The sequence below is a fragment of the Telopea speciosissima genome, chromosome 6 (assembly GCF_018873765.1).
Source record: "Telopea speciosissima isolate NSW1024214 ecotype Mountain lineage chromosome 6, Tspe_v1, whole genome shotgun sequence".
Classification (NCBI taxonomy): domain Eukaryota; kingdom Viridiplantae; phylum Streptophyta; class Magnoliopsida; order Proteales; family Proteaceae; genus Telopea; species Telopea speciosissima.
In genome coordinates, this window is record NC_057921.1 from 60559645 (window position 1) to 60586928 (window position 27284).

The 27284-nt window shown below is 40.7% G+C and overlaps 1 protein-coding gene across 3 annotated transcripts; it reads left to right on the forward strand.

Moving 5' to 3' along the window:
• Positions 1-1604: 1604 nt before the first annotated feature.
• LOC122666223 (zinc finger CCCH domain-containing protein 48-like) lies at positions 1605-27008 on the forward strand. Of its 3 annotated transcripts, XM_043862375.1 has the most exons (10): positions 1606-1808; positions 2241-2698; positions 2824-2919; positions 4517-4606; positions 4769-4870; positions 5144-5290; positions 5685-5804; positions 5938-5997; positions 26412-26509; positions 26731-27008. In XM_043862375.1, the coding sequence occupies exons 2-10, from the start codon at positions 2243-2245 to the stop codon at positions 26870-26872; spliced, it is 1311 nt and encodes a 436-aa protein (XP_043718310.1). In that variant the 5' UTR covers positions 1606-1808; positions 2241-2242; the 3' UTR covers positions 26873-27008. The 3 variants fall into 3 exon arrangements, with proteins under 3 accessions (XP_043718312.1, XP_043718310.1, XP_043718309.1); XM_043862377.1 differs by having other exon boundaries at positions 1605-2698; positions 4517-4609; positions 4772-4870; XM_043862374.1 differs by having other exon boundaries at positions 1607-2698.
• Positions 27009-27284: the final 276 nt, after the last annotated feature.

Here is a 27284-nt window from a genome sequence, read left to right on the forward strand (position 1 = left end):
GTTAGGTCAGATTATGGTCGATTCCTCGCTGATCCAGCTGATTGGGATCTTGATTTTGAGTTTAATAACCTTGTGGGGGGGGGGGGGGGGGAGATTTAGATTGAGAGTGCACAATATTATCTGGAATATTAGTTCATATGCATAGACATACATGGGATGCATGTCAATACAATGAGAGTATTTAATTGAATTGGACTTTTAAATTTGACACATGGCTAATCTAGGCCATGTCCTCTCTATCCAATAGTTGAAATGGACACATCATCTATCCACATGATGCTTGGAAAAACAATAAACCCCTTTGACAATAGTTTTTCACATATTGTGATTTAAAGGGTATTTTTTATTAAGTGAAAAAATATATGAAAGTTTTGCTCCCATTTTTTTTTTTGGTAGAAAGCTTTGCTCCCATTTTAGGGTGTCAATTTTGAAGTGAAACCGAAAATCAAAATGAAGTAGCAACTTAAAATTGAATTGAACAGAATCAAACCGGTTTGGTTTTTATTTCAAAGTCTAAAATCCGTACCAATTTTGGTTTAGGATTGAAAACGTTGATTTGAATTGAACCGAATTGAATTACCAATTTTTTAATTGAACCAAATTACACATAAGTATTTTGATGCTTTAATTAATATGGATGACAAGTTGTAATTTTCTTTTAATGAATGATGGAGTATAGTCTAACAAATAAACGTTTTCTTTTTAAGTTGAAGATGTAAAAAGTTGACCCAAACACTTAAATAGAGTCCAAACTAAATACAATCCAAATAAAAAAAATGGTATAATAAACAAAAAATAGTCTTGAGTAAAGAATACTGAACCCGAAATCGAGTTAAATCAGATAAATTCGTTTTATTTTCATTTTTGGTATATGAGTATTTAATTTGGTTTGATTCAGTTATGGTTTAAGTTAAAAAATCGTCAGGTTGAATCGAACTGAATAATCCACTTAAATCCAAAACCCTATATGACCTTTCGTATTTCTCCTTTGTTATTTTACGGTTTTACATTTTTTACTTGTACTTAAAGTCTTCAACAATTTTACAATTCTATGCCAGTAGGGTGAAAGTGAGAAGTGAGAACGTCATTGTGTGATTTGCATGTGCTACAGAGCTGTTTTGTCTCACTCGATCACTCCTTAAACAGTCCAAGACTCCAACTCTTGACCAATTCAATCGCCCCATTCTGCTCTGTTGTGCTACAAAGTGCAAAGCTGTGCTCAAATCACTACGAAGATACATTCTGTATTCTATAGCATTCTCAATCTTTTCTTCGGTCACTCTGTTTGCCTTATTCTTTTTCATCTATTCTTCTTGACTGCAGCGTCCATCTAATATCAATAAGCCCAGTGGAACCGTACTGTAGACCTGAATTGAAACCGTAACCAAATCGAACCAAACAGATTTGGATTTGGTTTCCAATACCAGAATCGATTCGGTTCCGGGTTACACCATCAATCCATGGAACCGAAATCGCAGGGCTAAGGCTGCGTACATTCCTTGTGAACCGAACCGAACTAAACTAATGGAAAGCCGAAGCGATTGGTATCCTTATTCGCATATCCTTCACGGGGATGAAACAGTATTAATGTATTATATACAGCTGAGAAGAAACAAAAGGGTATGTTTTGCAATTGCTGACTTATTAGGTATCTGCTTCTCAAAACACTTCGATCGCTATCGCTTCTGACGGTGCGAGTGCGAGAACAGAAATAGAGAAACATATCGAGGAGATAGTGATTTCTAAAGAATCAGAGACTCATCGTTCATAAGCATAAGCGGGGATTTTGTGATTTCCAGTTGACCCAGGTTTGCTACTATTCATCTCGCCGTGTCTTGCAATTTCAAGTTTCTCTAAAGACATCATCCGCCATCAAAAGGGAGAGTTTGAAGAAGCTCTCAGTGCATCAAGTGATGATCGGATCTAAAAAGTCTGCTACCTTGTTTCCTAGTCCATGGAGGATGCCTATTTATCGTTCCTCTTTAGAGTTCCGGAACGGCGTATCGGTGTTGCCTCTGTTCCGTGTTTTCTAAGGGTTTTTAGGGCTTGCCTTTCGTCTACCTGTTTTTGGAGTGTAGGCGAAGGAGATTTTCTATTAACTTCTATTGGACTGAAGGAGCAGATATCAAGTTTTGATTGAGGAAATTTCTTTTTCTAGCTCGGAGAAGGGTCTTTGACTTCATTGGTATCTTTGATCCTGAATTTAGGGTTTTTCTTTATTTGTTTTCTATTTGTGGTAGTTATGGATGTCGACTCAGCCGCAAGGGATGGAAATAAGCGTGTGTTTAATCGCTTGGGAGCTGCACCTGATAAAAACCAGAAAGTCTGCTATCACTGGCGGGCTGGGAGGTGTAATAGGAACCCTTGCCCCTTCCTTCACAGAGAATTGCCACCACCGCAGAGTATCGACGGGATTTCTTCGAAGCGTCCTTATGGGCCTGCCAATGACCGGAGTTTCAGTGGTCCTTCCATGTCACGTAGACCTAATCCGAACATGAAATGGGCTTCCAACACCTGGGGCCGGAATCATGGTGCTGGTGCACCCGGACCAGCTAGGGTTCCTCGCAAAATACAGGACAAAGTCTGTCATTATTGGATGGGCGGAAACTGTACTTTTGGAGATAATTGCAAATATCTACACTCTTGGTTTCTTAGCGATTGTTTCACGTTATTGACGCAGCTTGAAGGACACCAGAAGGTAGTCCAGTGGTCGTAGTTTGTGTGATATTTTTTATTTATATTTTCCTTTCTGAACATGGGAGTTCTTTTTCTTCTTGTATTTTAGTCAATTGCTGCACTAATCTACCGGAGTTCGTTGAACAGGTTATTAGCGGGATTGCTCTTCCATCCGGTTCTGATAAGCTCTACTCTGGGAGCAAAGACCAATCTGTACGGGTTTGGGACTGTCAAAGTGGGCAGGTGATTATGATCATTTAATTTGTAGCTCTATCTGCTGCTAGTCCATGGATCAGTCCCTCTCTCTGTCTCTATGATAGAATTAATTCATCCTTAAGGAAAGTTCCAGATTCCAACCCAATAGGCAGAGTCGTATGGTTCACAATCAGCAGGCTAAACACCACAGATAATCCCTAATCTAGGTTCAGATTAACCCCAAAGTTAGGTCAGGTGTAGGAAACTTATAGTTCTTCAATCTCTCAAAGTAGGATGAAGATCCAATGGTTGGATTCCAAGTTATTCACAAGAAATGAAAATAGAATCTAACTTGGAATTTAGAAACAACAATGAATCTTCAAAACCACAAGGCAGAACAACACCAGAACAGGAACAGATTCATCACTCCATAAACAGATCATCATATGTGATAATCAGTTATTCCAACGGCTAGATGCTTCAGACTAGCAGTACACAAAATCAGCAACTTAGGCTCAGAATTAGTAACCAGCAATATATATCAATCTGCAGGACAGAACTCTTCAATATTCCGATCAAAGAAAGATAAGTACCAACAGTTAAGAACTTCAAAAGCTCATCATGAGCCGATGGACAGAAGAGGATATATCAGTAGCTGAATCCTGAATGTTGCTGATCAACAGCGACAGAAATAGCAACCTTTGGTTCCTAAATCTAGGAACAATTTTAAAACCCAAGTAGCAGACCTGATCATAACCAACTCCTGGTTGATTGGTTCCCCTTGTATAGTGAACAACTCTTTCAAATTTTGTCCCAATCTGAAGGCCATAAGCTGCTAAACTGCAACTCATAAACAGATTAAGTATTCTCCAAAACTGTACAATCGTAAGGTGTTTACAGGGTAGCAGATCAACTCAGTTAATTCCCAATTAGCTTCCTTCCTATTTGCACTAACAAACCTCAAATAGAAACCACAGAACTGTTGATATTAAAAGTACAATTTCAAAGCAGAAGAGTAAATCGTACTCGGATCACAGGAAAAGAATTGTAAGAACTAAGAAGAAGAAGAAGATGATGATAAGTGGAAGGGGATATGACTTGAACCTCTCAATCAAGCCTCAATCAGCATCTCATCGACCATGTGAAGTCTCTCACCTTGCTAACTGCATCTCACAAGGAAATAGCTAACCATTGTTTTTTTCTTCTTTTTTAAATTGTGGGGTGTATGTAGCAGCCCCCTCTTTTATTAATAATTGAGGCCAAAACAGCAAACAGGATCCCTCCTTGTCTGTGAAAGGGGATATCCTTACAAAATAGTAATCCTCAAATTAGAAACTGAACACAACATAGAATCCAACTTGTAGCTACTTAACAAAATAGAAGCAGTCACTAAATTAGACACTATTACTACGTATCACAGAATCTAAAACAAAATAGAAGCTATTAAAGTCCACCATGCAAGGACTAAAAAGATGTAGTAATGGGCTTAAATCTGGCCCACGATCGTGGACCAAAGGATACACTTAAAAGCCTAGGCGGGCTGGACCTTTTTTCTCTTCCTCCTTCTATCTACATCAATCAATCAATCAATCAATCTATCTATGAAGCTCATATAGGTAACCTCACATGTCTCTGGTTTATTCAGTGTGCTGGTGTGATCAATTTGGGAGGTGAAATAGGATGCATGATAAGTGAAGGTCCCTGGCTTTTTGTTGGAATTCCAAATGCTGTCAAGGTGAGCATAGTTTCATGGAGGAAATTTTTCTCCTTATTTTATTTTGAAGTTTGGAGAGTTATTTGGATGTATTTTATAACAACTATGGTTAGCTTAAAGTAGCTTGAATTGAGAGTTATCTTGTTCTTGCTTAATTTATGGCTTGTATTGGTGATATTGCAGGCATGGAACATCCAAACTGCCTCTGAACTTAGTCTTAGTGGACCTGTTGGACAAGTTCATGCCCTTGTTGTCGGCAATGAGATGCTTTTTGCTGGAACCCAGGTAATTTTTTGGGGCACAATGAACTTTATGATATTTCTACTCGGTTGATGAGCTTCAAGTTGTGGGAAATAGATGAACCTTTTTGAGTTGTGCTAATAACCTGCAACCCCACACACCCCATACTGTCTAACAATAGAAACTGAATCGTTAAGAAAATTCTCTCTTCCCCCGAAGCCCCCCCCCCCCACTGTGGCCAAAAAAAAAAAAAAAAAGAAAATTCTTTTTTCCCTCTATGACTGACAGAAACCAAATTCTTCCATTTATTTGCTTTAGGATGGTAATATACTGGCATGGAAATTCGATGCTGCAAGCAACTCCTTTCAACCAGCTGCATCACTTCGGGGCCACAGTCTTGGTGTTGTTGCATTAGTCGTTGGAGCAAATAGGCTGTACTCCGGCTCAATAGACCAAACAATAAGAGTAAGTTTTGTGACAACAATCATTTTTCTACGTCTTATGGATGCAAATATTGCAATTGTTTGGTAGTTTATTTATGTTTTGACTTTTTGCTTTCTCTTTGTTATTTTCTGTTGAAATTTTAGTGTGAGGTATTAATGTAATGTGGAGATTAATCTCTTGCCTATTAATCTGCCCGAATCATAGTTCATTTGCCTTGTATTAAATGTTTTAGCTTTTGCATCAGGCATCTTGCCTATCACGTTGGATGACCTGGATACTGAATCAGTCGTGTTTTTTTTGCCCTTATTTTCCAAATTATAATTTTGTTTTTCTATATCTTGGCATTATTATTTTAATATTCTGGGTATGCATGTTAAAACTAATCTTTAGTGTAAACAATTGTACTTCCTTTCAGGTTTGGGACCTAGAGAGCTTACAGTGTATCCAGACTCTGACTGGTCATACATCGGTTGTGATGTCAGTTCTTTGTTGGGACCAATTTTTGTTATCATGTTCACTTGATAAAACAATAAAGGTTTGTTAATGTTCTGGTTCTTTTCCCCCCCCTTTTTATTTAGCTATTGATGGGTCTTTTCTTCTTAGTGTGAATAGATATTTATGGTTGTGCATGCGTCAAAGCTATAGCTGTTTATTCCATGCTTGTGCAGGTGTGGGTTGCAACAGAAGGCGGCGACTTAGAAGTAACATATACACACACTGAAGAACATGTATGCTATTTGTGGAACTTTCTTTTGGCTTACTCTTATATGCTTTTGTTTCAGCTTCTCTATTTGTTTTTTATGTTGACACCCGCTTGGATTTGGTTCTCTTTAATTTACTAGGCGGTAGATCTCATCAGGAAGAAATGTGTTTGTTTGAGGTTTCCCACAAGCCTAGACTTTTAATCACCATAGAATTTGATATGCTTATACACATGGGGGGGGGGGGGTTTCCTTTGGAACTTCTAGGCTTCATCACAACTTGCAGGTGTTGTCAGTTACCAAGATCTGGATATTTCATGTTTGGGGGGTTTCCTTTGGAACTTCTAGTCTTTATCACAACTTTCAGGAGTTTTCAGTTACCAAGATCTGAATATTCCATGTTTGGGGGTTTCCTTTAGAGCTTTCTAATTTGCTGCAGCACTGAAGCTGTGTTCCTTAGCATACAAATAGGGCTACAAAAAGTATGATATGAAATGGATCTGTGGAGATCTGTATTCAATCTGTTTTTTTTTTGAGTGAATAGAAATTTCATTACCAAAAGAGAAGAGAGAGAAGAATTACAAAGGGCCCCAAAGGGGGGAAAAAACCAGCCAGCCTAAGCATTAGCTAAGGGAGGCCGGAGCAACCAAAGATACATTAGAGAGACCTGAGGATTGAACAATGATCCTATTCCTAGGGGTGTCAAGACAACTAGAGGGAGGGACTAGAGATAACTTTGTTTTAATTTCAAAAGAAATGGAATCCCAAATTTTCTGGTAAGTTCGAGCATTGGAGGTCCATTTCCTTAAATTGCGCTCCATCCAAATATGGTTGAGAGTTGCACAAAACGCCATCTTCCTAACCGAATCACTAATAGAGGAGCCAGCATAGGTCATATCGATCCAAATCCACTCTCTAGAGAAGGGAAGAATTTTTCTGTGGGCAGGCCAGCATTTGAGGAGAATACCCTTCCAGATGGTAGCTGCAATAGGGCACTCAAAGAAAAGATGGTTCAAGTCTTCATCATTGTTCCAACAAAGGCAGCAAGCATGAGAGACTAAGATCTGGCGGCTGCGAAGAAAAGCTTGAGTTGGAAGACAGTTGTTGAAGACTCTCCAGGCTGTGGAGCAGTGTCGAGGAATGTGATGCTTGAACCAAAGAAGCTTACGCCAAGGAACCAAAGGTCCTTTCAATCGAATAAAATTCCAAGCCACCTTGGAGGAAAAGGAGCAAGAGCTGTTTGACAACCATGAAACACAGTCATCTCTTGTCGCAGACCTTCTTGTTATGGAGGGGAGCTCATTCCAGATAAGATTGAGGGTAGGGCCAAAGAGGGGAGGAGCCCAGTCATTATGGTCTAGGATATCAGCCACCATGAAAAGTCTATGGAGGCCCGAGGTGTAAATGGATCTCGGGGTGACCCGGTGAAGAGGAATTCCCAAAGGGTGCCAGTTGTCAAGCCAGAGGTAGGTAGAGCGAGCATCGCCAATGTTGGTGCGAATGACCTGAAGGACCAAATGACGATTGGCAAGAATCTTCCACCAGACCCAAGAAGCATCAGATAAGGATGTGGCAGTCCAAATAGAGTCATGGCGCAGGGGCCCCAAATAAATCCAATCCACCCAGATGCTTTTTTTCTTCGAAACAATCTTCTAGATAAGCTTGATGATACCAGCTGTGTTCACTTCTTTGATTCTTCTAATGCCTAACCCTCCTTCCTTCTTGGGAAGGCACACAATAGCCCAACTTAAGGGGTGAAGGAACCGCGAGGAATCTGAGCCCTTCCAAAGAAAGGAAGCCGTAAGAGCTTCAAGGGACTTGATAGTAGATTGAGGAAGGCCATATATACCCGACTAGTAGATATAAGAAGCCTCCAAAACTGATTTAATAAGGACCAACCTGCCTGCATAGGATAAAAGCTTGCTTTTCCAGAGTTGAAGTCTCTTCCGGATCAGATCCAACATGGGGGTGCAGTGGTGGGCAAAAAGCCTTGCCGGAATCAGAGGGATCCCCAACTATGTTACTGGAAGCTGGCCCTCAAGGAAGCCTGATTTGATAAGGAAGGTAGCTTTGTCAATCTCTGAAACTCCAACAAAGAAGATGAGGGACTTGGAGGGGTTGATGTGGAGACCCGAAAGCTCTTTGAAATGCTGAAGACAAAGTAAAATAGACTCTAAGGAGGCGACCGAGGCCTTGGAGAATATCATCAAGTCATCTGCGAATGCCAAATGAGTAAGCTTGAGGGCTTTACACTTGGGCAGAGGAGTGATGAGCTGCTGATCAGTACAAAGCTGGATCTCTCTGGAGAGGATTTCCAAGGCAATAGTGAACAAATAAGGCGAAAGAGGGCAGCCTTGCCGAATCCCCACAGTAGCTCCAAAGTAACCTGCCGGGCTCCCATTGACCAAAACTAAGAACTTTGGGGAAGAGATGCAAGAGCTAATCCAGTTTACAAAGGCCAAGGGAAATCCCATCTGAGTCATCACTTCAGCAATATAATCCCACCTTAGAGAATCAAAGGCTTTGTGGATATCAATCTTCAAGAGAAACGAGGGAGAATGGTTCTTCCTATCAAAGCCTCTGACAATATCATTACATAGTAGGATGTTATCAGAAATGTTCCTGCCAGGGATGAAGGCCGTTTGGTTATCGCTAACCAAGAGATCTACAACACTTTTGAGCCTTCGAGCAAGAATCTTGGCAATGAACTTGTAGAGCAGATTGTAGAGGGCAATGTGCCTAAAATCATTCATAGCAATAGCACCTTCCTTTTTTGGGATGAGACATAGGAAAGTGTGATTGATCCCTTTGATTTGATTGGGATTGAGGAAGAAGCTCTCAATTGCAGCAATAAGGTCTGATTTGATAATGTCCCAAGCAGCTAAAAAGAATCCCATACTAAAACCATTTGGACCTGGAGCTCCATTAACCTTGAGGGAATGGATAACTTCCACAATTTCATCTTTTTTGGGGATGGAACTTAAGGAAGCAAAATATTCTGGGGCAATGAACTTGTCGAGCAAGTGATTCAGGGTGGGATCTTGATTTAACCATTTAATGGTCAAATAGTGGATCTGGTAATTGAATATATGATTATGTTGAATCAGACTCTCCTGCTATTACATGTACAACTCTATAATAAAATATACCTATTATGTAAATATCCTACCTGTTACAAAGACAGAAAGCACTTGCATACAGATGAGCACCTTTTATTGGTTAGCTATTATTTAATAAAAATGACACCTAAGACAGTAAGACCTAGTGACGGTTTTAGATCATGGCTGGACACAGTAGTGGTGCCCTGTAGCACTTGGAGAATCAGTCCAATGTCAATTTTATGTCCTATATTATATACAACTCAACTAAACTCAACTCAACTCAACTCAACTTAGCTAAACCCAGTGGTAGTACCGTGTGGCAAGGTTCGAAAATTTATTTTGTTTTGCCATGTCAGTCAGACTGAGATGAGTGAAATACCAAAATTTTTGCGAAAGTTCGCCGAAACAGTGTATTTTTCCATGAGTTTCGCTTGGCCAATTTAGGGGGCAGACGGCCGAAATACGAAAACGAAATGACTGAAATTTCGACAAAAACAGTGCATTTTTTATACCAAAATAAGCGAAATACTGAAACGAATGAGCGAAATATCGGTGAAAAATTGTTGATTCTGGGTTTTGCCTCTTGTTCGTCTTCGACATGTCAAAATTACAGAAATTTCACCAAACTATGCCGTGTGGGGTAGAGGAGAATCAACTCCAATGTCGAAGTTTGTGTCCTAAATTATTTACTCTAACTCAACTAAACATTACATGAAATGATGAACTACTTAATGCAATCCTGGTTTCCAAAACCCTAGTTCTGGGTCACTATGGCCCCACCAAAGCAATAGAAATTCAATTATAAAGGAGTGGCAATTCTGTAAATAAATGGAAGTTTTGGATCCCTTTTGGTAAGTTTTGGTATGCAGCATAGTTGTCAAGGCATCGCCTAGGCGTCCAGGCACTTTGGTCGACTTGGGCACCTTGGTTGCCTAGGCGGGCGCCTTGGTCGCCTACTTGGTGTCGCCTTGATTTTTTACCTTCACCAGCGCCTTGGGTCGCTTAACCGCCGTGACAACTATGGTATGCAGCCAAACCCAATAGGGTTGAGGAACAACTATGGTAACCGCCGTGACAACTATGTTCTGAAACCAGAAGCTGGTGGTAGATGGAGAACCAGGTCTGAAATTGATGATGGAACTCACAGATGAAGATGACTCATGAACTGAGGCAATAGGATTTGGGTCGCCTATGGAGGAGCACCGTATGCCCTAAATTTCAGAGGGAAAAGAGTGGAATCGGAGGAGAACAATCCAACTTATGTAGCTGTAACTACTTCCCAAGAAGAATAGTGGAAGGAAGAAAGTACGAGGGAAACTCACCTAACCAAGAGGGATTCAAAGAGAGAGGACCACAACTGCCGACCACTCTAGCAAACAAAACACGCAACCGCTCACCACTATGATGGAGAAATTCTCACTTTTAATTCAATATTCATCTTTAAGTTCTATTAATTACAACCATATGTATAAATAGACTTGTCAAAACAGAATTTGACTCTTAGCTTGGAGAAAATCTCAAACAAGGAAACTATCTTCTACTTATCTACTTTTTTGTGCCGGTTCGCTTCGGTCTGGATTTCTGGATCAGGTCATGCCGGTCTAGCCAGACACATGCAACGGCATCAATTCTTCCTTTCTGAAAAACTCAAATTCGTTGAGTTTGGATGAGGACCAAGGATGCCGTCTAAGATGACTCATTGAAGGAGAAATGACCCCGTTGTCTGCTTGAGCTTAATGGTTGGGTCGTCCTTAGCGGAAGAAGCTTCATCTCGATTCTACTGTGCTTGAAGGAGGCGCCTCCTTGTCGAATAACAACAATCACCCAAGAAGAATGTGATAAACCCTAGGTAGAATGTCACATTGTTCCGTATCTACCATCCCAGCAATGGAATATGTGAGCAATTACCTATCATGAATTTTGATTGGTGTTGTTCACCCAAACAACCTTGTAGGGGTTGAGATGTGGTTCTATCTTCAACCCAAGCTTGCACACGACAGCTTTGGAAATGATGTTGGTACAACCATAGTTCAAATTCTCGTTTCGTTTCGGTCGAAATTTCGAATATTTTGAGTATTTCGGTCGAGTTGAAACAAAATGAAACATCGAATTGAAAAAATGCAATATTTTGGAAATTTCGGTCATCTTGTTTCGGAAATCTTGGTAATTTGGTCTAAAAAAAGGCACGTTTCGTTGAAATTCTGGTTATTTTGGTCATTTTGGCAGTTTACACCCACAAATGGCCAAGCAAAACTCATAGAAAAAATACCATATTTCGACAAAATTTCTGGCAGTATCTCGGAAATTTCGGTCAGACCGAATACACCGAAACGAAATGAGATTTTAAACCTTAGGTACAACTGCAGCTGTTAATTACCATAGTGCAGAAACAACCATTGCATTTCACCTGGTCTGGAAAATGCTATTGCGACACCAATCATCCTTTACAGAGATCTTATGTGGCCTAAAGGAATGAAGAACGTAGCAAGGCTGTTGCTGTTCTCCATCACTGTCGCTACTGCTGCCTTCTTTAGGCTCACACTCTGCCTCCAAATATACTATCTCATTCTTCTGTTGCTCTTCTGAAGTAGTAGCTATTAGAGCGTCTTAATCAGCTAAGGTGACTAGACGATTAGGACACTGAGCGGAGAAATACTCGTACCCCCTGCATGTGAAGCATTGTATCTCAACCCTTGGCTTTGGAGTAGATCTGTCATTACCACACCCACAAGGTGTAGTATAAGTGCAGTTTGGCCATAAAGATGCCATAGAAGAACCGTTGACTTGTGTGGCTTGCTGAACGACTTCTTTGGTAGAAAAGGATGTTTTCTCATACTATCACCTTTAGTGAAGGTATCTGGAAAGCTCCTCCAATTGTAAGGCTTCTTTAGACTTTCCTCTGTGGCTCTATCTGATATGCTATTTGTACGATGTCATCCATTGTAGGCAGTCGACTATGAGCCAATCCAGCACTAATCTGAGAGTGTAAGCCGTTCTAGAGTTTCACCACCTATTCCTCAACGGTCATAATACACTATTGCAACTGTGAGAATTGGAGATGCATGCTTGAAGTTGGTAGGCAAGAATCTTTGTTTCATGGCTTCTTTCATCTCAGCGCAGGTGTTCGCCAACCCGATACCTCGCGTCCAATTCTACTGGTGATTCGTAATCCATCAGACTCGAGCCGTAGCGATGTAGATTAGCAATGTAAGTTCATGGGAATTAAACTAACTAGATGTCAAAACCAGAGAATCAGAATAGAGAGAAGAAGATGAGATATCGGGAGATGGAGAAAAATGGAGCGATAAAAGATAATGATCTATCACCCCTAGCCAGTTTTATTTATATAGAGAAAGCAACGGTAGATTACAATAGGGAATCTCGGACCTAGTTGTAATAGGAAAGTCATCTAACTTAGACAACATAGTTACAAAAGGAAAGTAATCTAACTAACCTATTTACAATAGGAAAGGAAAGTAATCTATCTTAGGCAACACGACCGATGTACTTGATACTCCCACGGTATAAAGATCCTTGGACACCCATGGACCTCCAACCAAAATACATATTCTAACATGGGGTGCCTGGTCCCCCCCACCCCCTGGTCACCGTGGTAGAGGAGATGTGGTTCTTTGGCTCCCCTCTGCTACATGCATCTTCAGTTCCCATTCTGGTTGGGATCTTGTGAGGCACAGAGGTCCCACCTCCCTTTGGTACAAGATTGTTTGGTTCAAAGGTCGCATCCCCTGCCACAGTTTCACCACCTGGAGAGCCCTTTCCAACTGCATTCGCACACAGGCTTTCTTCATCCGCCACCACATCTAGGTCTCCCCCCCCCCTCCTGTTGTCTTTGTTGGAACGGCCAAGAGGACGCTGACCACCTATTCTTTTCTTGTCCCTTCGCTGCCTCTATTTGGAAGAAAGTTCTCAGTCGTTGCTGGCTTGGCAGAAGAAGAGCGCTTCCCCTTCAAAGAGAATGGCTTTGGATCAACATGACTTTTGATGGTAAGACTATTTGTGACACCGCCAGCAAGCTTGCCTTTTGCACTTCTCTCTCCCACATTTGGATGGAGCGCAACCTTCGGAGATGGACTCCCAATTCCCGTTCATTCAACAAGATTTGGAATGTCATCTTCTTTGAGGCTTCCTCCAAGCTTGCCTTGCTGCCCCTCAAACCTGTAAGGGATACTCCAAGGAACAGGCTCATTGTTGTCTCCTAGGGTCTTCCCATTTCCCTCTTGCAGCCTGCTCCCCCTTAGCCTAGGCTCTTACTTGCTCTCGGGGCTGTAGATTCTTTCTTTTTTCTTCGTAATATAATTTTTATTCATCCAAAAAAAAGATACACATTCTAACAAGCACCAAGGAAGCTGCCCGAAAAAGTGCCAAAGAAGAAAGAAGAACATGACATGACTCAGTGATAAGTCATAACTAAGTCTCAACTTAGAGCTGTTACTGAGTTAACTGAATTCTTAACTTAGCTGGTGGTTCACCATTGAACCAGTTTTCTGGCCTGGTTCAAACCAATTAAGTAGGGTAGTTGGTTAACTAAAAGACTCCATCGTGGGTTGTATTAGTAGATATGAGTTTCAATTTGTTTTTTAGTTCTATTTTATCTTTTTCCTTATAAGAGTTAGTTTAGATAAGGTGCATGAATTCTCCTTGTTTTGGATAGAGTTTAGATTAAATAAAATTCCCTCATACTATTCAACGACTTGGGAGTTCTATTTCAGCTTTGTTTTTTATTTTTTGCCCTTCTGCCTCAAGCATGCATTAGTATTGAAGCGGATGAGTTTATATGCAATATTATTGAGGTTTATGCTAATATTCGTCGCTTTATTGCTCTTAGCAATGATTCTTCTTATAAAGGTACGGCTGATCGTCATGGTCGTTTTGTGGAGTTTTAGCTTAGATACATGGTAGTGGTTTGCATTGCTCCTAAGAGGTTTCAGTTCGAAATCAGAGTGAGGATAGTAATTTGACTTGTCACTTATGACATAGGTCCTCTTTATTTATAATGAGATTACAACTTAAGAGGGTAAAAGGGGGAAATGGAAAAATAATATAAAACCCTAATGTAGCCTAATATTAAGTGATAAGATGCTAATCCCACGGATCTCAACACTCCCCCTTAAGTTGGTGTAAATATATCATACATGCCCAACTTGGAGACCAGTGGGTGAAACACTTTACAATTTAATCCCTTTGTGAACACACCGGCCAGCTGATTAATAAAATTGACGAAAGGAATACATATTAGGCCTTATTCTATGTTCTCTTTGATGAAGTGCCGATCAATCTTGGTGTGCTTGTCTTGTTATGTTGAACTAGGTTATGGGCAATGCTGATGGCGGCTTTGTTGTCGCAATAGAGACACATGGGAGCTTTAGTGGTAACATCCAGATCACTCGACAACCTTGTCAGCCATTTCAGTTCACAAATGCCTTGAGCCATAGCACGATACTATGCTTCAACACTGGAGCGTGAGACAACAAATTGTTTCTTACTGTCCCATGTGATCAGATTACCTCCAAGGAAAGAGCGATTGCCAGAGGTAGATCTCCTATCATCAATGGAGCCAGCCCAATCGGCATCAGTAAAAGCCTCTAGACCCAGGTTTCCATTGTTAGAAAAGAGAATACCTTAAATCCAGTGCACTGCATCAAGGTGAGATGTCTGGGGGTCATAAAGGAAGTGACTAACAATACCTACAAAATAGGCAATGTCAGTTCTGGTATGGGATAGGTAGATCAACGGACCAACAAGTCTCTGGTACTGCTCTTTGTCAACTGGGTCACCCACAGCACTACATAACTAATGGTTAACCTCAATAGGGGAATCAGCAGGCTTACAACCTAGCATTCCTGTTTCGCTAAAGAGGTCCAAGACATATTTTCATTGATAATAATTGAAAATCCCATTATCAGACTTTACAACTTCAATCCCAAGAAAATATCGGAGAGGTCTTAGATCCTTGGTTTCAAACTCAGTGGCCAGCAGATTTTTAAGGTTAGAGATCTCAATATCATGGAAAGAGAACTTGGTCGAAACTTGTCAAAACCACCGAGATATCTCGGTTTCGTAAGAAACCAAGACGAGATGTGGGTGGATTTTAAAAAGTTACTGGTTTCGACCAATTTCAATAGGTTTCGACCTGTTTCGACCGAAACAACGCATATTTCGCAAGTTTCGACCGAAAATCACAGGTTTCGACCAGTTTCGACCATATCTCGGGTTTTGGCTGGTCGAAACTCGAGTTTTAGAACCTTACTCAGTATCATTGTTCCCAGTGATCATGATGTCATCTACATTTACAATAAGAGTTGTGATTTGGGAACCACTCTTCACAAACAGTGTATGATTGACTTGGCTTTGTTGGTGCCTAAACTTCTTCATGGCTTTCAAGAACCGACCAAACCAGGCCCTAGGGGATTGTTCGAGTCCATAGAGGGACTTTTGTAATCTGCATACTCGGCCAATCAAGGAGGTGGAATCGAAACCAGGAGGCAAATCCATATAAACCTCTTCTTCAAGGTCTCCATTTTGCATTCTTGACATCCAGCTGTTGCAGGTTCCATCCCAGATTGACAACACATGACAACAAAGCTCTGACTGAGTTCATTTTTGCCACGGACACAAAAGTTTCTTGGTTGTCTATCCCGTAGGTTTGGGTTAAGCCTTTAGCCACCAGACGAGCCTTGTATCTCTCAATAGTACCATTTGCCCTATGCTTGACTGTAAATACCCATTTGCAGCCAACTAATTTTTTCTCTGTTAGGCGAGGGACAAGTTCCCATGTACCATTCTTGTCCAATGCTTGCATTTCTTCTATCATGGCAGCCTTCCACTTCGAATCTTTAATGGCTTCCTTCCAATCCTGTGGAATAGACATAGAAGACAGGGAGGAAACAAAGGCAAGATGGGAAAGTGATAGAGACTCATAAGACACAAAATGAGAATTAGCGTGTTGAGTGTAGGACCGGACACCTTTTATTATGGCAATGGAATGATCGTCTGGGTCAAGTATATTATCAGAAATATGAGAGATATTACTTGATTGTGAGGGCGAATCTGGAGGAGGCGCCACAGTGGGTAATGTTTGGTCTCTCATGTTCTCCTTGTTCTTGGATCTACTCCGAGTGTAAGTTATTACTTACAAGGGGGCAGGAACAATTGCTTTCTCATTGTTACTGTTAATTGGGGGCTTCCCGTGAATTGCGTGAATTGTAATATCAATTACATCAGGAAAATCATCAATAACCATAGGACACGATTGCTCTTCCTCAAGACTATCCCCTTGAAGGGGTGTTGTGAAATAGGGTTCCAACTCATGAAAGGTGATGCCAAATTATTTTGTTGTCCGAACACAAGAGGTTTGGGAGAGAATACCATGTGAAGAAAGGTACTCTTGAAAGTCATGGTCAAGGTATTTAGTGCCATTATCATTGCGGACCTTGACAGAAGCATTAAACTGAGTACAGAGCATGGCATGACAAAAATAAAAAAAAGAACATGAATCAGATTTATTGTGGATTAGGTAAACCCATATGAGGCGTGTGCAATTGTCAATAAAAGTAATGAACCACCTGAACCCATTACGATCAACGGTCCTAGAGGGACCCCAAATATCAGAGTAAATAATGGAGAAAGGAACATTACTACTACTATCACTTTGAAAATAAGAGTTTCTTGTGTGCTTAAAAAATTCACACATCGCACAATTAAACTGTTCCAAACCACAATGTTTAACTAAATCAGGAACATAGAACGTAAAACATGAAAAGAGGGATGTCCCAAGCGGCGGTTCTAGTGTAGTAGCTTGGTCATGGCACTATCAGAGCGCAGGATATAAGCAAATGAGGGAGTAGGAGCAGTCGGTGGAGAGTCCAAGTAGTAGAGACCATCACGGACCCGACCATACCCAATTGTTGCATCCGTCACCAGATTTTGAAACACGCAATGAGTGGAAAAGAAGTGAACCGAACATTTTAACTCACTAGTTAAACAATAAATAGATAATAGATTAGCACACAAGATGGGAACATGCAAAACAAAAGAAAAGAGAGCTGGGAACTGTAGGATACTGAACCTTTACCCAAGATAGAAGACATAGACTCATTGACAACATGTACCTTATCCCGTCCAGAACACGGAGAGTAGGTACGAAGACCTCTGGGTTGCTAGTCATGTGATCAGTAGCCCCAGAGCCAATTAACCACAAAGGACTCGAAGAGGAAACACGAAAAATACCTGACTGGGCAAGATTGGAAATAGGAAAATGAGAAGAGCCAGTAGTCAGTTGTGTCACCAATTTTTGGATGGCAGCCATTTGATCCGGAGAGAGGTGCCGGGACAGTAGTAGTAGGGACAACATCGGAAGCATCAGAGGGACTGGCTTGGGAACGAGAGCTGCCAGGTTTAGCATTGCGCCCACCTTTGGGACACCCTTGAAGTTTCCAAGAAGTCTCAGTGTGTGACGGGAGCGACCACCGTAATCACACTTCACCGGTTTCCGTGCTGGTGTAGTCCCCTTTGAGGGATTTGCAGGAAGGTGTAGGTGGAGTGGTAAGGCAGATCGGATAGGAAAAACAATGAGCATTATAATCGTCCGACGATGTTCTTCAGATTGAACCAAATTGTAAGCCTGAAGAAGAGAAGGAAATGTATCACACCCTAAGATCTGTACTCGAACTTGATCGTACTCAGGGTTGAGACCCTTCAAAAATTCATACACCGTTCCATCTCCCTTTCCTTTTGGAAAGTACCAGCATCATCAAGGTGAACCAACGGAACCGGGTGATTAAAGTCCAATTGCTACCATAGAGAAGTGAGGATAGTGTAGCGGGCAGTTCCTTTGAGTAATAGCGCGAACTTGTGGGCAAATCTCATAAATCCGGGCGTAATTCCCTGCCTGAGAATATGTCTGGCAACCTGCATCACATAATTCCTTGGCTGAATTGAAGAGAACAAAATTGGGACTCACAGAAGCTTCCATTGAATTAATGAGAAAGGGCATCACCAATGCATCATTAGAGGACCATGTAGTAGCTGCAGTTGGATTTGTAGGCTTAGGAGTATCTCCAATAACAAGACATGCATAATTATGTCCGCACAAGGTGATAATACAGGCGCGAGACCAGGTAAGATAATTCTGGTTATTCAACTTTATGGGGTTAGGTTGGAGAGTATTTGAATGCCTTGTGGAGGTAGAACGTCCAAGAGGAGGCTAGGGGTTGGTACTTGTAAAAGTGACAATGATTGTTCCCATGGGTGACGACTGACGATAACACCAGAGGCAGTGAAACAATTGCGTGGGTGGCAGCCCAGTGAAAAACAACACCAGCAGGAAGAGAGAGCCAGCGGAGAGAGGGCACAGCGACTTGGTGAGTTGTGGCGGCAGTACCGGCAAGGAGGCCGGCAAAAGGAGGCACGACGACTGGGTTGCGGTGGCGATCGAGGGGGCTGAAATTTTTGAAGGGTCTCAACCCTAAGTACGATCTAGATCTAGATGTCGTCTACCATGCAAGCTGAGGAGGCTAAGCCTACAAGGTAGCAGCAACGGTGGTGGAAGAGAGAGCGATGTGAAAACCAAAAAAGATTTCTAGGGTTTCGGGCTCTGATACCAAGTTCGTAATCAAAGTAAGGAGAATGATTTTACTTGTCACTTATGACAGAGGTCCTCTTTATTTATAATGTAATTACGACCCAAGCGGGTAAAAAGGGAAAAGGGAAAAATAATATAAAACCCTAATGTAGCCTATTGATAAGATGCTAATCCCACGGATCTCAACACTTTCCTCCTGGTGCGAGCATGGAGCTCTACCTACGGAAAATGGGTCCTTACAAGATCCTAAAAAATGTTGGACAGAATGCTTATGTGCTTGACTTACCTACTGACATGGCCATAAGCAACATCTTCAACATGGCCGATCTTACGATCTACTTGGGTCACCACTCAACTGAGGAAAGATATAGAGCATAGATTAGGTGCCCCGGTTTACTCCAGTCATTGAAGTTGAAATAGAAGATATTATGGACAACAAGTACACTGTCACTCGGAAGAGAGGTGGTTACAATTCCTTCCTTGTCAAATAGAGAGGCCGCCCAAGAACTGATTGCACTTGGACACACACAAAAAATTTCAAGCGTCTCAACCCGGTGTTGCATGAATACTATATGTCCCTTCTCCATTCGCCATAGGCGAATGCTTTTTAGTCAGGGAGAGTCGATGCAAATCAGCCCCAAGGAAGGAAGGTACTCTAAGAAGTACCAAAGAAGAAAGAACATGGCTTGATTCAGTCATAACTCAGTGCTGTTTCTGAGTTAACTTGTTCTTAACTCAGCTGGCGGTTCACCATTGAACCAATTTTCTGGTTCTGGTTCAAGCTATTTAAGTAGAGTAGTTAGTTTGCTAAAAGACTGCACCGTGGGATGTGTTAGTAGAGAAGAGTTTCAATTTGTTAAAGTTCTAGTTTATCTACTTTCCTTGTAAGAGCTGGTTTAGATAAGAGAGAGTCTTGTTAGCATAGAATTCTCTTTGTTTTGGATAGAGTTTAGATTTAATAAAACTCCTCCATACTATATCCAACAACTTAGGAGTTCTATTTCAGCTTTGTTATTTATATTTCCCCTTCAATTACTATATCCACATATTAGTATTGAAGCGGATGAGTTTATATGCCATATTACTGAGATTTATGCCGACGTTCGTCGTCTTATCTCCTTAAGTGGGATTCTTCCGTAACTTGAATTCTGACCGTTGGATTGATTTCAGTTTCTGATATTCTGTTCTCCTACTAGAATAGAATAATCCCTTAAAATTCTGAGGTGCATCTGATAATCTGATTTCTGTTTGTTGTTTATTCGTCAATTCTGGTTATTATATTAATTGTGGTTCTGGTTTATAAATTTGTTTCTAATTGTAGACCCTTCAGCTTTTAGAAAAACCCATCAGGTACCCTTTAGTTTGGCTTCAGCAAATAAAAGCTTCTCGGCCTCAGTCAACCCGTATGATTGGAAGGATATCTCCAGGTTATGAATCCAGTTTAGATATTGTTCCTGATTATTAGCCCCGTAGAAATTGAGGATATCCAACTTGGCCCCTCTTTCAGCTCCATAGGGGTTGTCATCAAAAGGTCGGCCAGCTCCATATGGTGGTGGTGGTGCAACATGAGACAGGGCATGTGGAATAGAATTGGAAGAATCCCTATATTGAATTGGACTCTTTCCTTGCACAGTTTTTCAATGGAAGCTTGCAAGGATGACATCATGGTCTGAGAGAAGTAACAATTGTGTTGAGGGCGAGTTATTAGTTGTATATTAGGTGGTCACTCTGTTTGTGAGACGAGCAAGGTCTGGCCTAGTTTCCTCTTTATTGAAGTTGAGCTGGTGATAACCTCACTATGGACCACTATAATTAAGGTAGGAAGGGCTTTCAGCTCTAATACCAATTAATGCAACCCTAGGTTTCAGGATCCTAATTCTGAGTTGCTATGGGCTCGCCAAAGTGTTGAGATCCGTGTGATTAGGTTATTAGCACCTTAGGGTTTTTGTTAATTTTTCCCCTTTTACCCCTTTAGGGTTGTAACCACATTATAAATAAAGAGGACCTCTGTCATTAATGACAAGTGACATCATTTCCTAAACCTCTGATTCTGAACTTGGAGACGTTGAAGAACAAGTCTACATGGACATACCCCCTGGTTTTACATCCTCCTCTACTACTGAACGTGTCTGCAAACTCCGAAAGTCGTTGTATGGTCTCACATAATCAAATAGTACATGGTTTGGTCGCTTCCTGAAAGTTATGCTGAAGTTTGGGTATCAACAAAGTCAAGCAGATCACACCTTGTTTGTGAAAAAGACCGGTAATCAGATTACGGCCCTCATTGTTTATGTGGATGATATAGTGATAACTGGGAATAGTAATGATGAGATTTCCAATGTGAAATCACTATTAGCAAATGAGTTTGTAACCAAAGATCTAGGTCCTCTCCGATACTTTTTTGGGTATTGAGTTTGCAAGGTCAAATAGGGGCATTTTTATTTTCCAACGGAAGTATGTCTTAGATCTTCTCAGTGAGACAAGTATGCTTGGATGTAAGCCTACAGATTCCCCTATTGAAGTTAATCATCAGCTTTGCAGTGCCATGGGTGACCCTGTCGACAAGGAACCATACCAAAAACTCCCTGGCTGGTTGATTTTCTCGTCCCATACTAGGCCTGATATTGCCTATGCTGTGGGCATTGTTAGTCGGTTTTTCCATGATCCCAGGACATCTAATCTTGAAGCAGTGTACCGTATATTGAGGTATTTAAAGTCTGCCCCTAGGAAAAGTATTCTCTTCTCTACCAATGGGAACTTAAGATTGGAAGCATTTATGATGCCGATTGGGTTAGGTCTATTGACGATCAGAGATCTACTTCTGGGTATTCTTCCTTCCTTGAGGATAACCTTGTCACATGGCGAAGCAAGAAACAGCCAGTTGTATCACTTTCTAGTGCTGAAGCTGAATATCGTGCCATCACACAAGGGATGTGTGAACTCATGTGGCTTAAGCGATTATTGAGTGATGTGGGAGTTGTTTCTAAAGGTCCTATGCGCCTCTACTGTGATAACGAGGCTGCCATTAGTATTGCTCACAATCCAGTCCGGCATGACAAGACAGCATATTGAGATCAACAAGCACTTCATCAAAGAGAAGCTTGAACAAGGGATTATTTTTATTTCCTTTGTAGTTCTGTTAATCAGCTAGCTGATGTGTTCACAAAAGGTTTAAATTGCAAAGTGTTTCATCCAAGTTGGGCATGTATGATATATTTGCACCAACTTGAGGAGGAGAGTTGAGATCCTTGTGATTAGGTTATTAGCACCTTACTTAGGTTTTTTGTTTTTTTTTTTTTTTTTTTACCTTTTTACCCTTTTAGGGTTGTAACCACATTATAAATAAAGAGGACCTCTGTCATTAATGACAAGTCACATCATTCCCTAAACCTCTGATTCTGAACTCAAAGCAATAGAAATCTAATTATAAAGGAGTGGCAATTCTGTAAATAAATAAAAGTTTTTGGATTCCTTTTGGCGAGTTTAACAGGAGGTGGGACAGATCATGAATTAAAATTAAGAGAAGCGATTATTCTATAATTGAAATATTAGAGTGGAATAAAACAGAATAAAATCAGAAACAGGGGGGGGGGGATGTTGTGTAAACAATAGTTGTCCTTAATAGCAATTGAGAAGAAATATTCATCTACGTCAACCTTACGTTAAAGAATGAGTACGATAAAAAGAGTCCCTCAACAGTTTGATAATTCTCCCTCCCTACGCAGCCAGACCCAATGACTTTCTAGGGTTGAGTTTCTAATCCCTAGACTTAGGAAGAACCGATAGCAGTTCCATAAATCAGGTATTAGCTTCAGGAAAAATTCTGAAACCAGAAACTGATGGCGGTAGAAGGAGAACCAGGTCTGAAACTGATGATGGAACTCACAGATGAAGAGGACTTTGGAGCTGATAAAATAGGATTTGGGTCACCTATGGAGTGGCCCCCTTTATCCAAAATCTTTGAGGGAAGATAGTTGAATCGAAGGAGATCGATCCAATCTTATGTTGTTGTAACTACCACCCAGGAAGAATTGTGGAAGGAAGAAAAAAAAAAGAATAACAGGAGGGAAGCTCACCTGGCCAGGTGATGGAGAATCTAGATTCTTGCAGGATCGATTCTGGAGGACAACCAGATTAAGATCAGGTTGTGTAGGACCAAAGAGGGATAGAAGGGTTGCAAGCTAGGGAAGATGAAGAGTCACCTAGCCATGGTTTGAGTTTAAGGTGGTTTGATGGAAGGTTGAAGATGATAGAGATGATGGTGATAGATGAAGTTGAAATTAAGTGAAGATCAACAGAAAATAAAAGATAGCTTTGGCAGCCTAGAGTCCCACTAGTTGCCCAACCATCGAAGTCCCACCGAGGTCACGATCGAAGGAGTCCCACCTTGATGCCACTTGAGTCTCACAAGCAAAAGTTGTTACAAGAGGATTTTGTTTTTTTTTTAAATTCTGGGTTGCCTTTGAGAGCTGATGGTTGTATTATATAGCCATAAGATGGAAGTTGAATGCCTCTTGGTTACATGCAATTACATTTAATTGACTTTTGGACTCCCAACACCTAGAAACTAAAACCAATAAAACATTAAAGACATAATACATGAATCTAGGAATATGAAAAGACTAACACTAGACTCTAGACTAGTACTTAGAAGACTGAAAAGACTAATTAATGCTACCTAAGAAAATAAACCCACTACAATAATCAACCTAGGAATGAAAATAAGCTACTACTAAGCCTAATCCTGTATGTCTCTCTTAGACCCACATTTTAGGCCCATTAAAGTGGCCCCTTACAAAGAAAACACTTGGAATCAAAGGCCCAATGCATACATAACCCCACCTAAGGTTTATTTCCAATAAAATAAGCCCATTATGTAACTTATCTGCATCAATTCTCCCTTTCTTAGAAAAACTCGACCTCTAGTTTTGGTCAAGGAAGGGATCAGCTTGTTGTGATGGAGATCAGACTTTAATCCAAAACAATGCTCTGGCAGCTCTCTGAAGTCGGGGATGTAGTCGTGCAATTATGGTTCACGTTCGTCAAAACAATTGGGAGGAAAAATAAAATCAATATTCTCAGTCTCCACCCCTGGTTCAATCTCAGTTACAAAGGGAGTAACCACATATTCTTCAGAAATTATTTCACTATTCTTTATCTCAATAGTAGAAAAATTATCTGTAGAAATCTTTGGATCGGCATCAGCAATCTTTGCTTCAATGGAAGTGCTGAACTTATCGATCACTTTCTCATCTACTGTTTCAGCTTGGTATTCTGCTTGAATTTCTTCAACATAGGTTGTCTTAGTAGAATCTTCAATCTGTTCAACTGTTGTTGATGATGCTTCAATAAAACTTTCTTCTTCTTGTGTTGATCCAGTCGGTTCTTCCTGTGGTTGCACGGTTGGTGTGGTCATTGCTGGATTTAATCCTCTCAACACTTGAGTCTTGCGTAGATGTAAGGGTCTTAGGATACAAATATTGTCAATCGGATCAACCTCACCCTTTTGCTGTTCTAGCCAATCACGACCAACTCTGATAATTCTCTTTGAACTTGGAAAGATTCGACATTGAGTGCTGTCATAGTATGAAGTCATTTTAAATTCAACGATCACCTGATTGGCATGAATCACTCAGCCAAGCATAAGCTTCTTTTCTTTTCTCAAAATCGTGGCCTTTGTTCAGCCCTTTATTAAATAACTGATCAATTACTACAAGATTGGGAACTTCAAAATAGAAGCTACTCCTAATCTTAGACTACAACTCAGAACAGAAATTAAAGACAAGAAAGGGCCAGAAAAGGCCCATCAGATCTGGAATAATCTCCTCTTGATTATTCTCCATGCAAGGTGTCTATGGGCCCCACATATCTTGAGCAAATCTTCCCTTTTGAATTTCTGTTTGATGGCTCTCTTGGGGAGAAACTTGGCTGGACCAGTGGGCTTATTTAACACCAACACATGGCCCCACCACCCAAATATGGACCTGAACATGGCTTAAACCGATGGCCAGAATGGGCCCTGGTTTGAGCTGAATATATCTTGACCCATGTGAATTAAATAAGGTCCTGTTTGGACTAGGCCTACATTGCATCAGTTTTACTTGCACAATGAGCATCTTTGTAGCTGGAAAGCCTGGATTCTGCAAACATATTTGCAAAGAAAGTGGCCATCATAGTTTTCAAGGCGTCCCCTAGGTGTGTTGGGTCTAAGGCGGCATCATGTCTTGTTTGATGCAAGAAAGCGACTGCCTTGGACGCCTTGGCGTTGCCTTGTGACAGGATACCTTATATTATATCATTTTTTTAACATTCCATGTGTTTACGTTGAGTTTGTTTATTGCTTTGTTTTTTTAATGAATATCCTTATGCTATATCCTATAGATGGCGGGCCTTAATGCAATGGTGGTTGCTCCATTGTGACCAAGTGGTCACGGGTTCGAGTCTGAAAACAGCCTCTCTGCGAAAGCAGGGGTAAGGCTGCGTACATTTTGATCCTCCCCAGACTCCTCAGTGGCGGAAGCCTAGTGCACTGAGTACACCCTTTTTTATACTTATGTTGTATCTTATGCTTTGTTTATTATATGTTGGTTTTGTCATGTTAGGTCATTGCTAGCATAATTATATCATATTGCATTGATATGGCTTCTACGTTCATATAAGCATATCATTGCTATATTTCATATACTGCATGCCTAGGGTGCCTTCTTGCCTAGGTGTGCCTCCAATGCCTTGGGTCACCTAGTTCATCTTGACAACTATGCTTCTTATTGTTTGATAGCTACCATGCTGTAGGTTGCGTAGTCTTCTTGACGAATATGCCTCTTATCGTTTGATAGCTACCATGCTGTAGTTTGCAATTGGTCTTTTTTTGGTTTCTGTTCTTATACCCTTGCATAGGGTTTTGGAGTTTCCGAGCTGTCCCTCGAGGGGATTGTTGTTTTACTGACAGTTTCCTCCTTATTAATATAGTTTTGTCAATTATTGAAAAAATTAAATAAATTTTGGTCTTTTTGTGGGAACTAGAAAGTAATCAATTCTTGGGGGGGGGGGGGGGGGTTGGTTTTGTTAGAAGTAACCATATAATGGGAGATCTTGTAAACCTTTATTATCCAGGGGAGCCATATGAGCTGGGGTTTACTTGAATGCTCTTAAAGTTGGACTTTGCTGGAATGGCCTTCTTGTGAGGTTGCTGTTATAGATCTTTAGGCTCCCAGTTATGGTCTGTAAACTCACATCTGAAATCAGTTTCTGGGTTTTGAAGTCCTGCAGCTGCCTTTGTGTTTATGCTTGTCAAAAATCATGCTCATACTTGTGAACATTTTTTCTAAAAGAAAAGAATCTGCTAAAACATGATTGGCACACTTACGCTGGTTAAAGTAGAAAGAAAACTAAAATAAAAGAATTGTCCAACTTGAACCCAATACGGTCTTCAGTTTGGGGATTCAAACTTGAATGATTGGGTGCTTTTCATTTTAAGGAGTAAGTGGATAACACGCAGAAGTGGAACTCTGGTCTGCATTCCTGATGGTTTGGATACTTCTTCATCAGGAACTTTAAATCCCAGTCCAACATTACCCCTTTTTTTTGGGGGTGGGGGGTGTTTGATGTTGTTTGTCATGGTTTGATGGCCCTTGCATATGTTTGATCTTTTAATTCTTGTTCAATTACTAAACAATCAAATTAATGTTTTGCCATTTAATGAGATTGTTTATTGATCATGTGGTTTTCCTTCATCTCAGGGTGTGCTCACCCTCTGTGGAATGCATGATGCACAAGCGAAGCCCGTCTTGCTGTGCTCAAATAACAATAACACCGTTCACCTTTATGACCTACCATCGTGAGTATAACAAGCCTTAACTTCCATTTTTTTTTGGTTTTTGAAGAGGCATCTTTCTTTCTTTCTTTTTTTTTTTGGGGGGGGGGGGGGTTGGTGTTCTTTTTCCTTTTGGTTGGTAAATTATTTTAAGTCTCGTTTATTTTATTTTTAAGTGTAAGCAACTATAGTAGCCTCTCTTTTGCCTGCAAACCAATGACATTCTTTTGTTTCATGTGGATTAGATTCAGTGAGAGGGGGATAATATTCTCAAAAGAGGAGGTTCGGGCGATACAAGTAGGTCCAGGTGGGCTTTTCTTTACTGGTGACGGAACCGGGGAACTACGAGTGTGGCAATGGGCCACTGAGCCGGCCGTAGTCTCTTGAGTGAAATCAACAGTAGCATTATTTGTGAATCCCATCTCTGTAAAATTTTTTTGGTGGGGCGTTTCACTATTCTTTTGGCCTTATTTTAAGTAAGAGTTTAAAGAAGACATGCAATAAAATTGCAAGTTTTGGTCCTGTAAAACACGGTCCCAGTTGAAAGGTTCGCACCTCTGAAGTTAACTTTATCGAAAGAGTAGAACCAGCTCGAGGGAAACCTGAATTATGGGCCATAAAAAGTGTAGAATCAGCTAGAGGAACCTTAATTTTATTTTTTTTTCCCTTCTGTTTCTGTATTTGAATGAGGTCAGGCAAAACTCAATATAGCTTCAGAAAACTTCAGGAAATAAAAGCATTAACAAGACAGTTGAGTAACTTTTTTTCTTTTTTCCCCCCATGGAATCATTAAGATTTG

Excerpts from the sequence above, each read along its gene's own strand:
- LOC122666223 (XM_043862377.1), top strand. The coding sequence starts at position 2,243 with ATGGATGTCGACTCAGCCGCAAGGGATGGAAATAAGCGTGTGTTTAAT. Across the intron at positions 2,699-2,823 it reads AGCTTGAAGGACACCAGAAG|GTTATTAGCGGGATTGCTCT; the intron begins GTAGTCCAGTGG and ends TTCGTTGAACAG. Across the intron at positions 5,998-26,411 it reads ATACACACACTGAAGAACAT|GGTGTGCTCACCCTCTGTGG; the intron begins GTATGCTATTTG and ends CCTTCATCTCAG.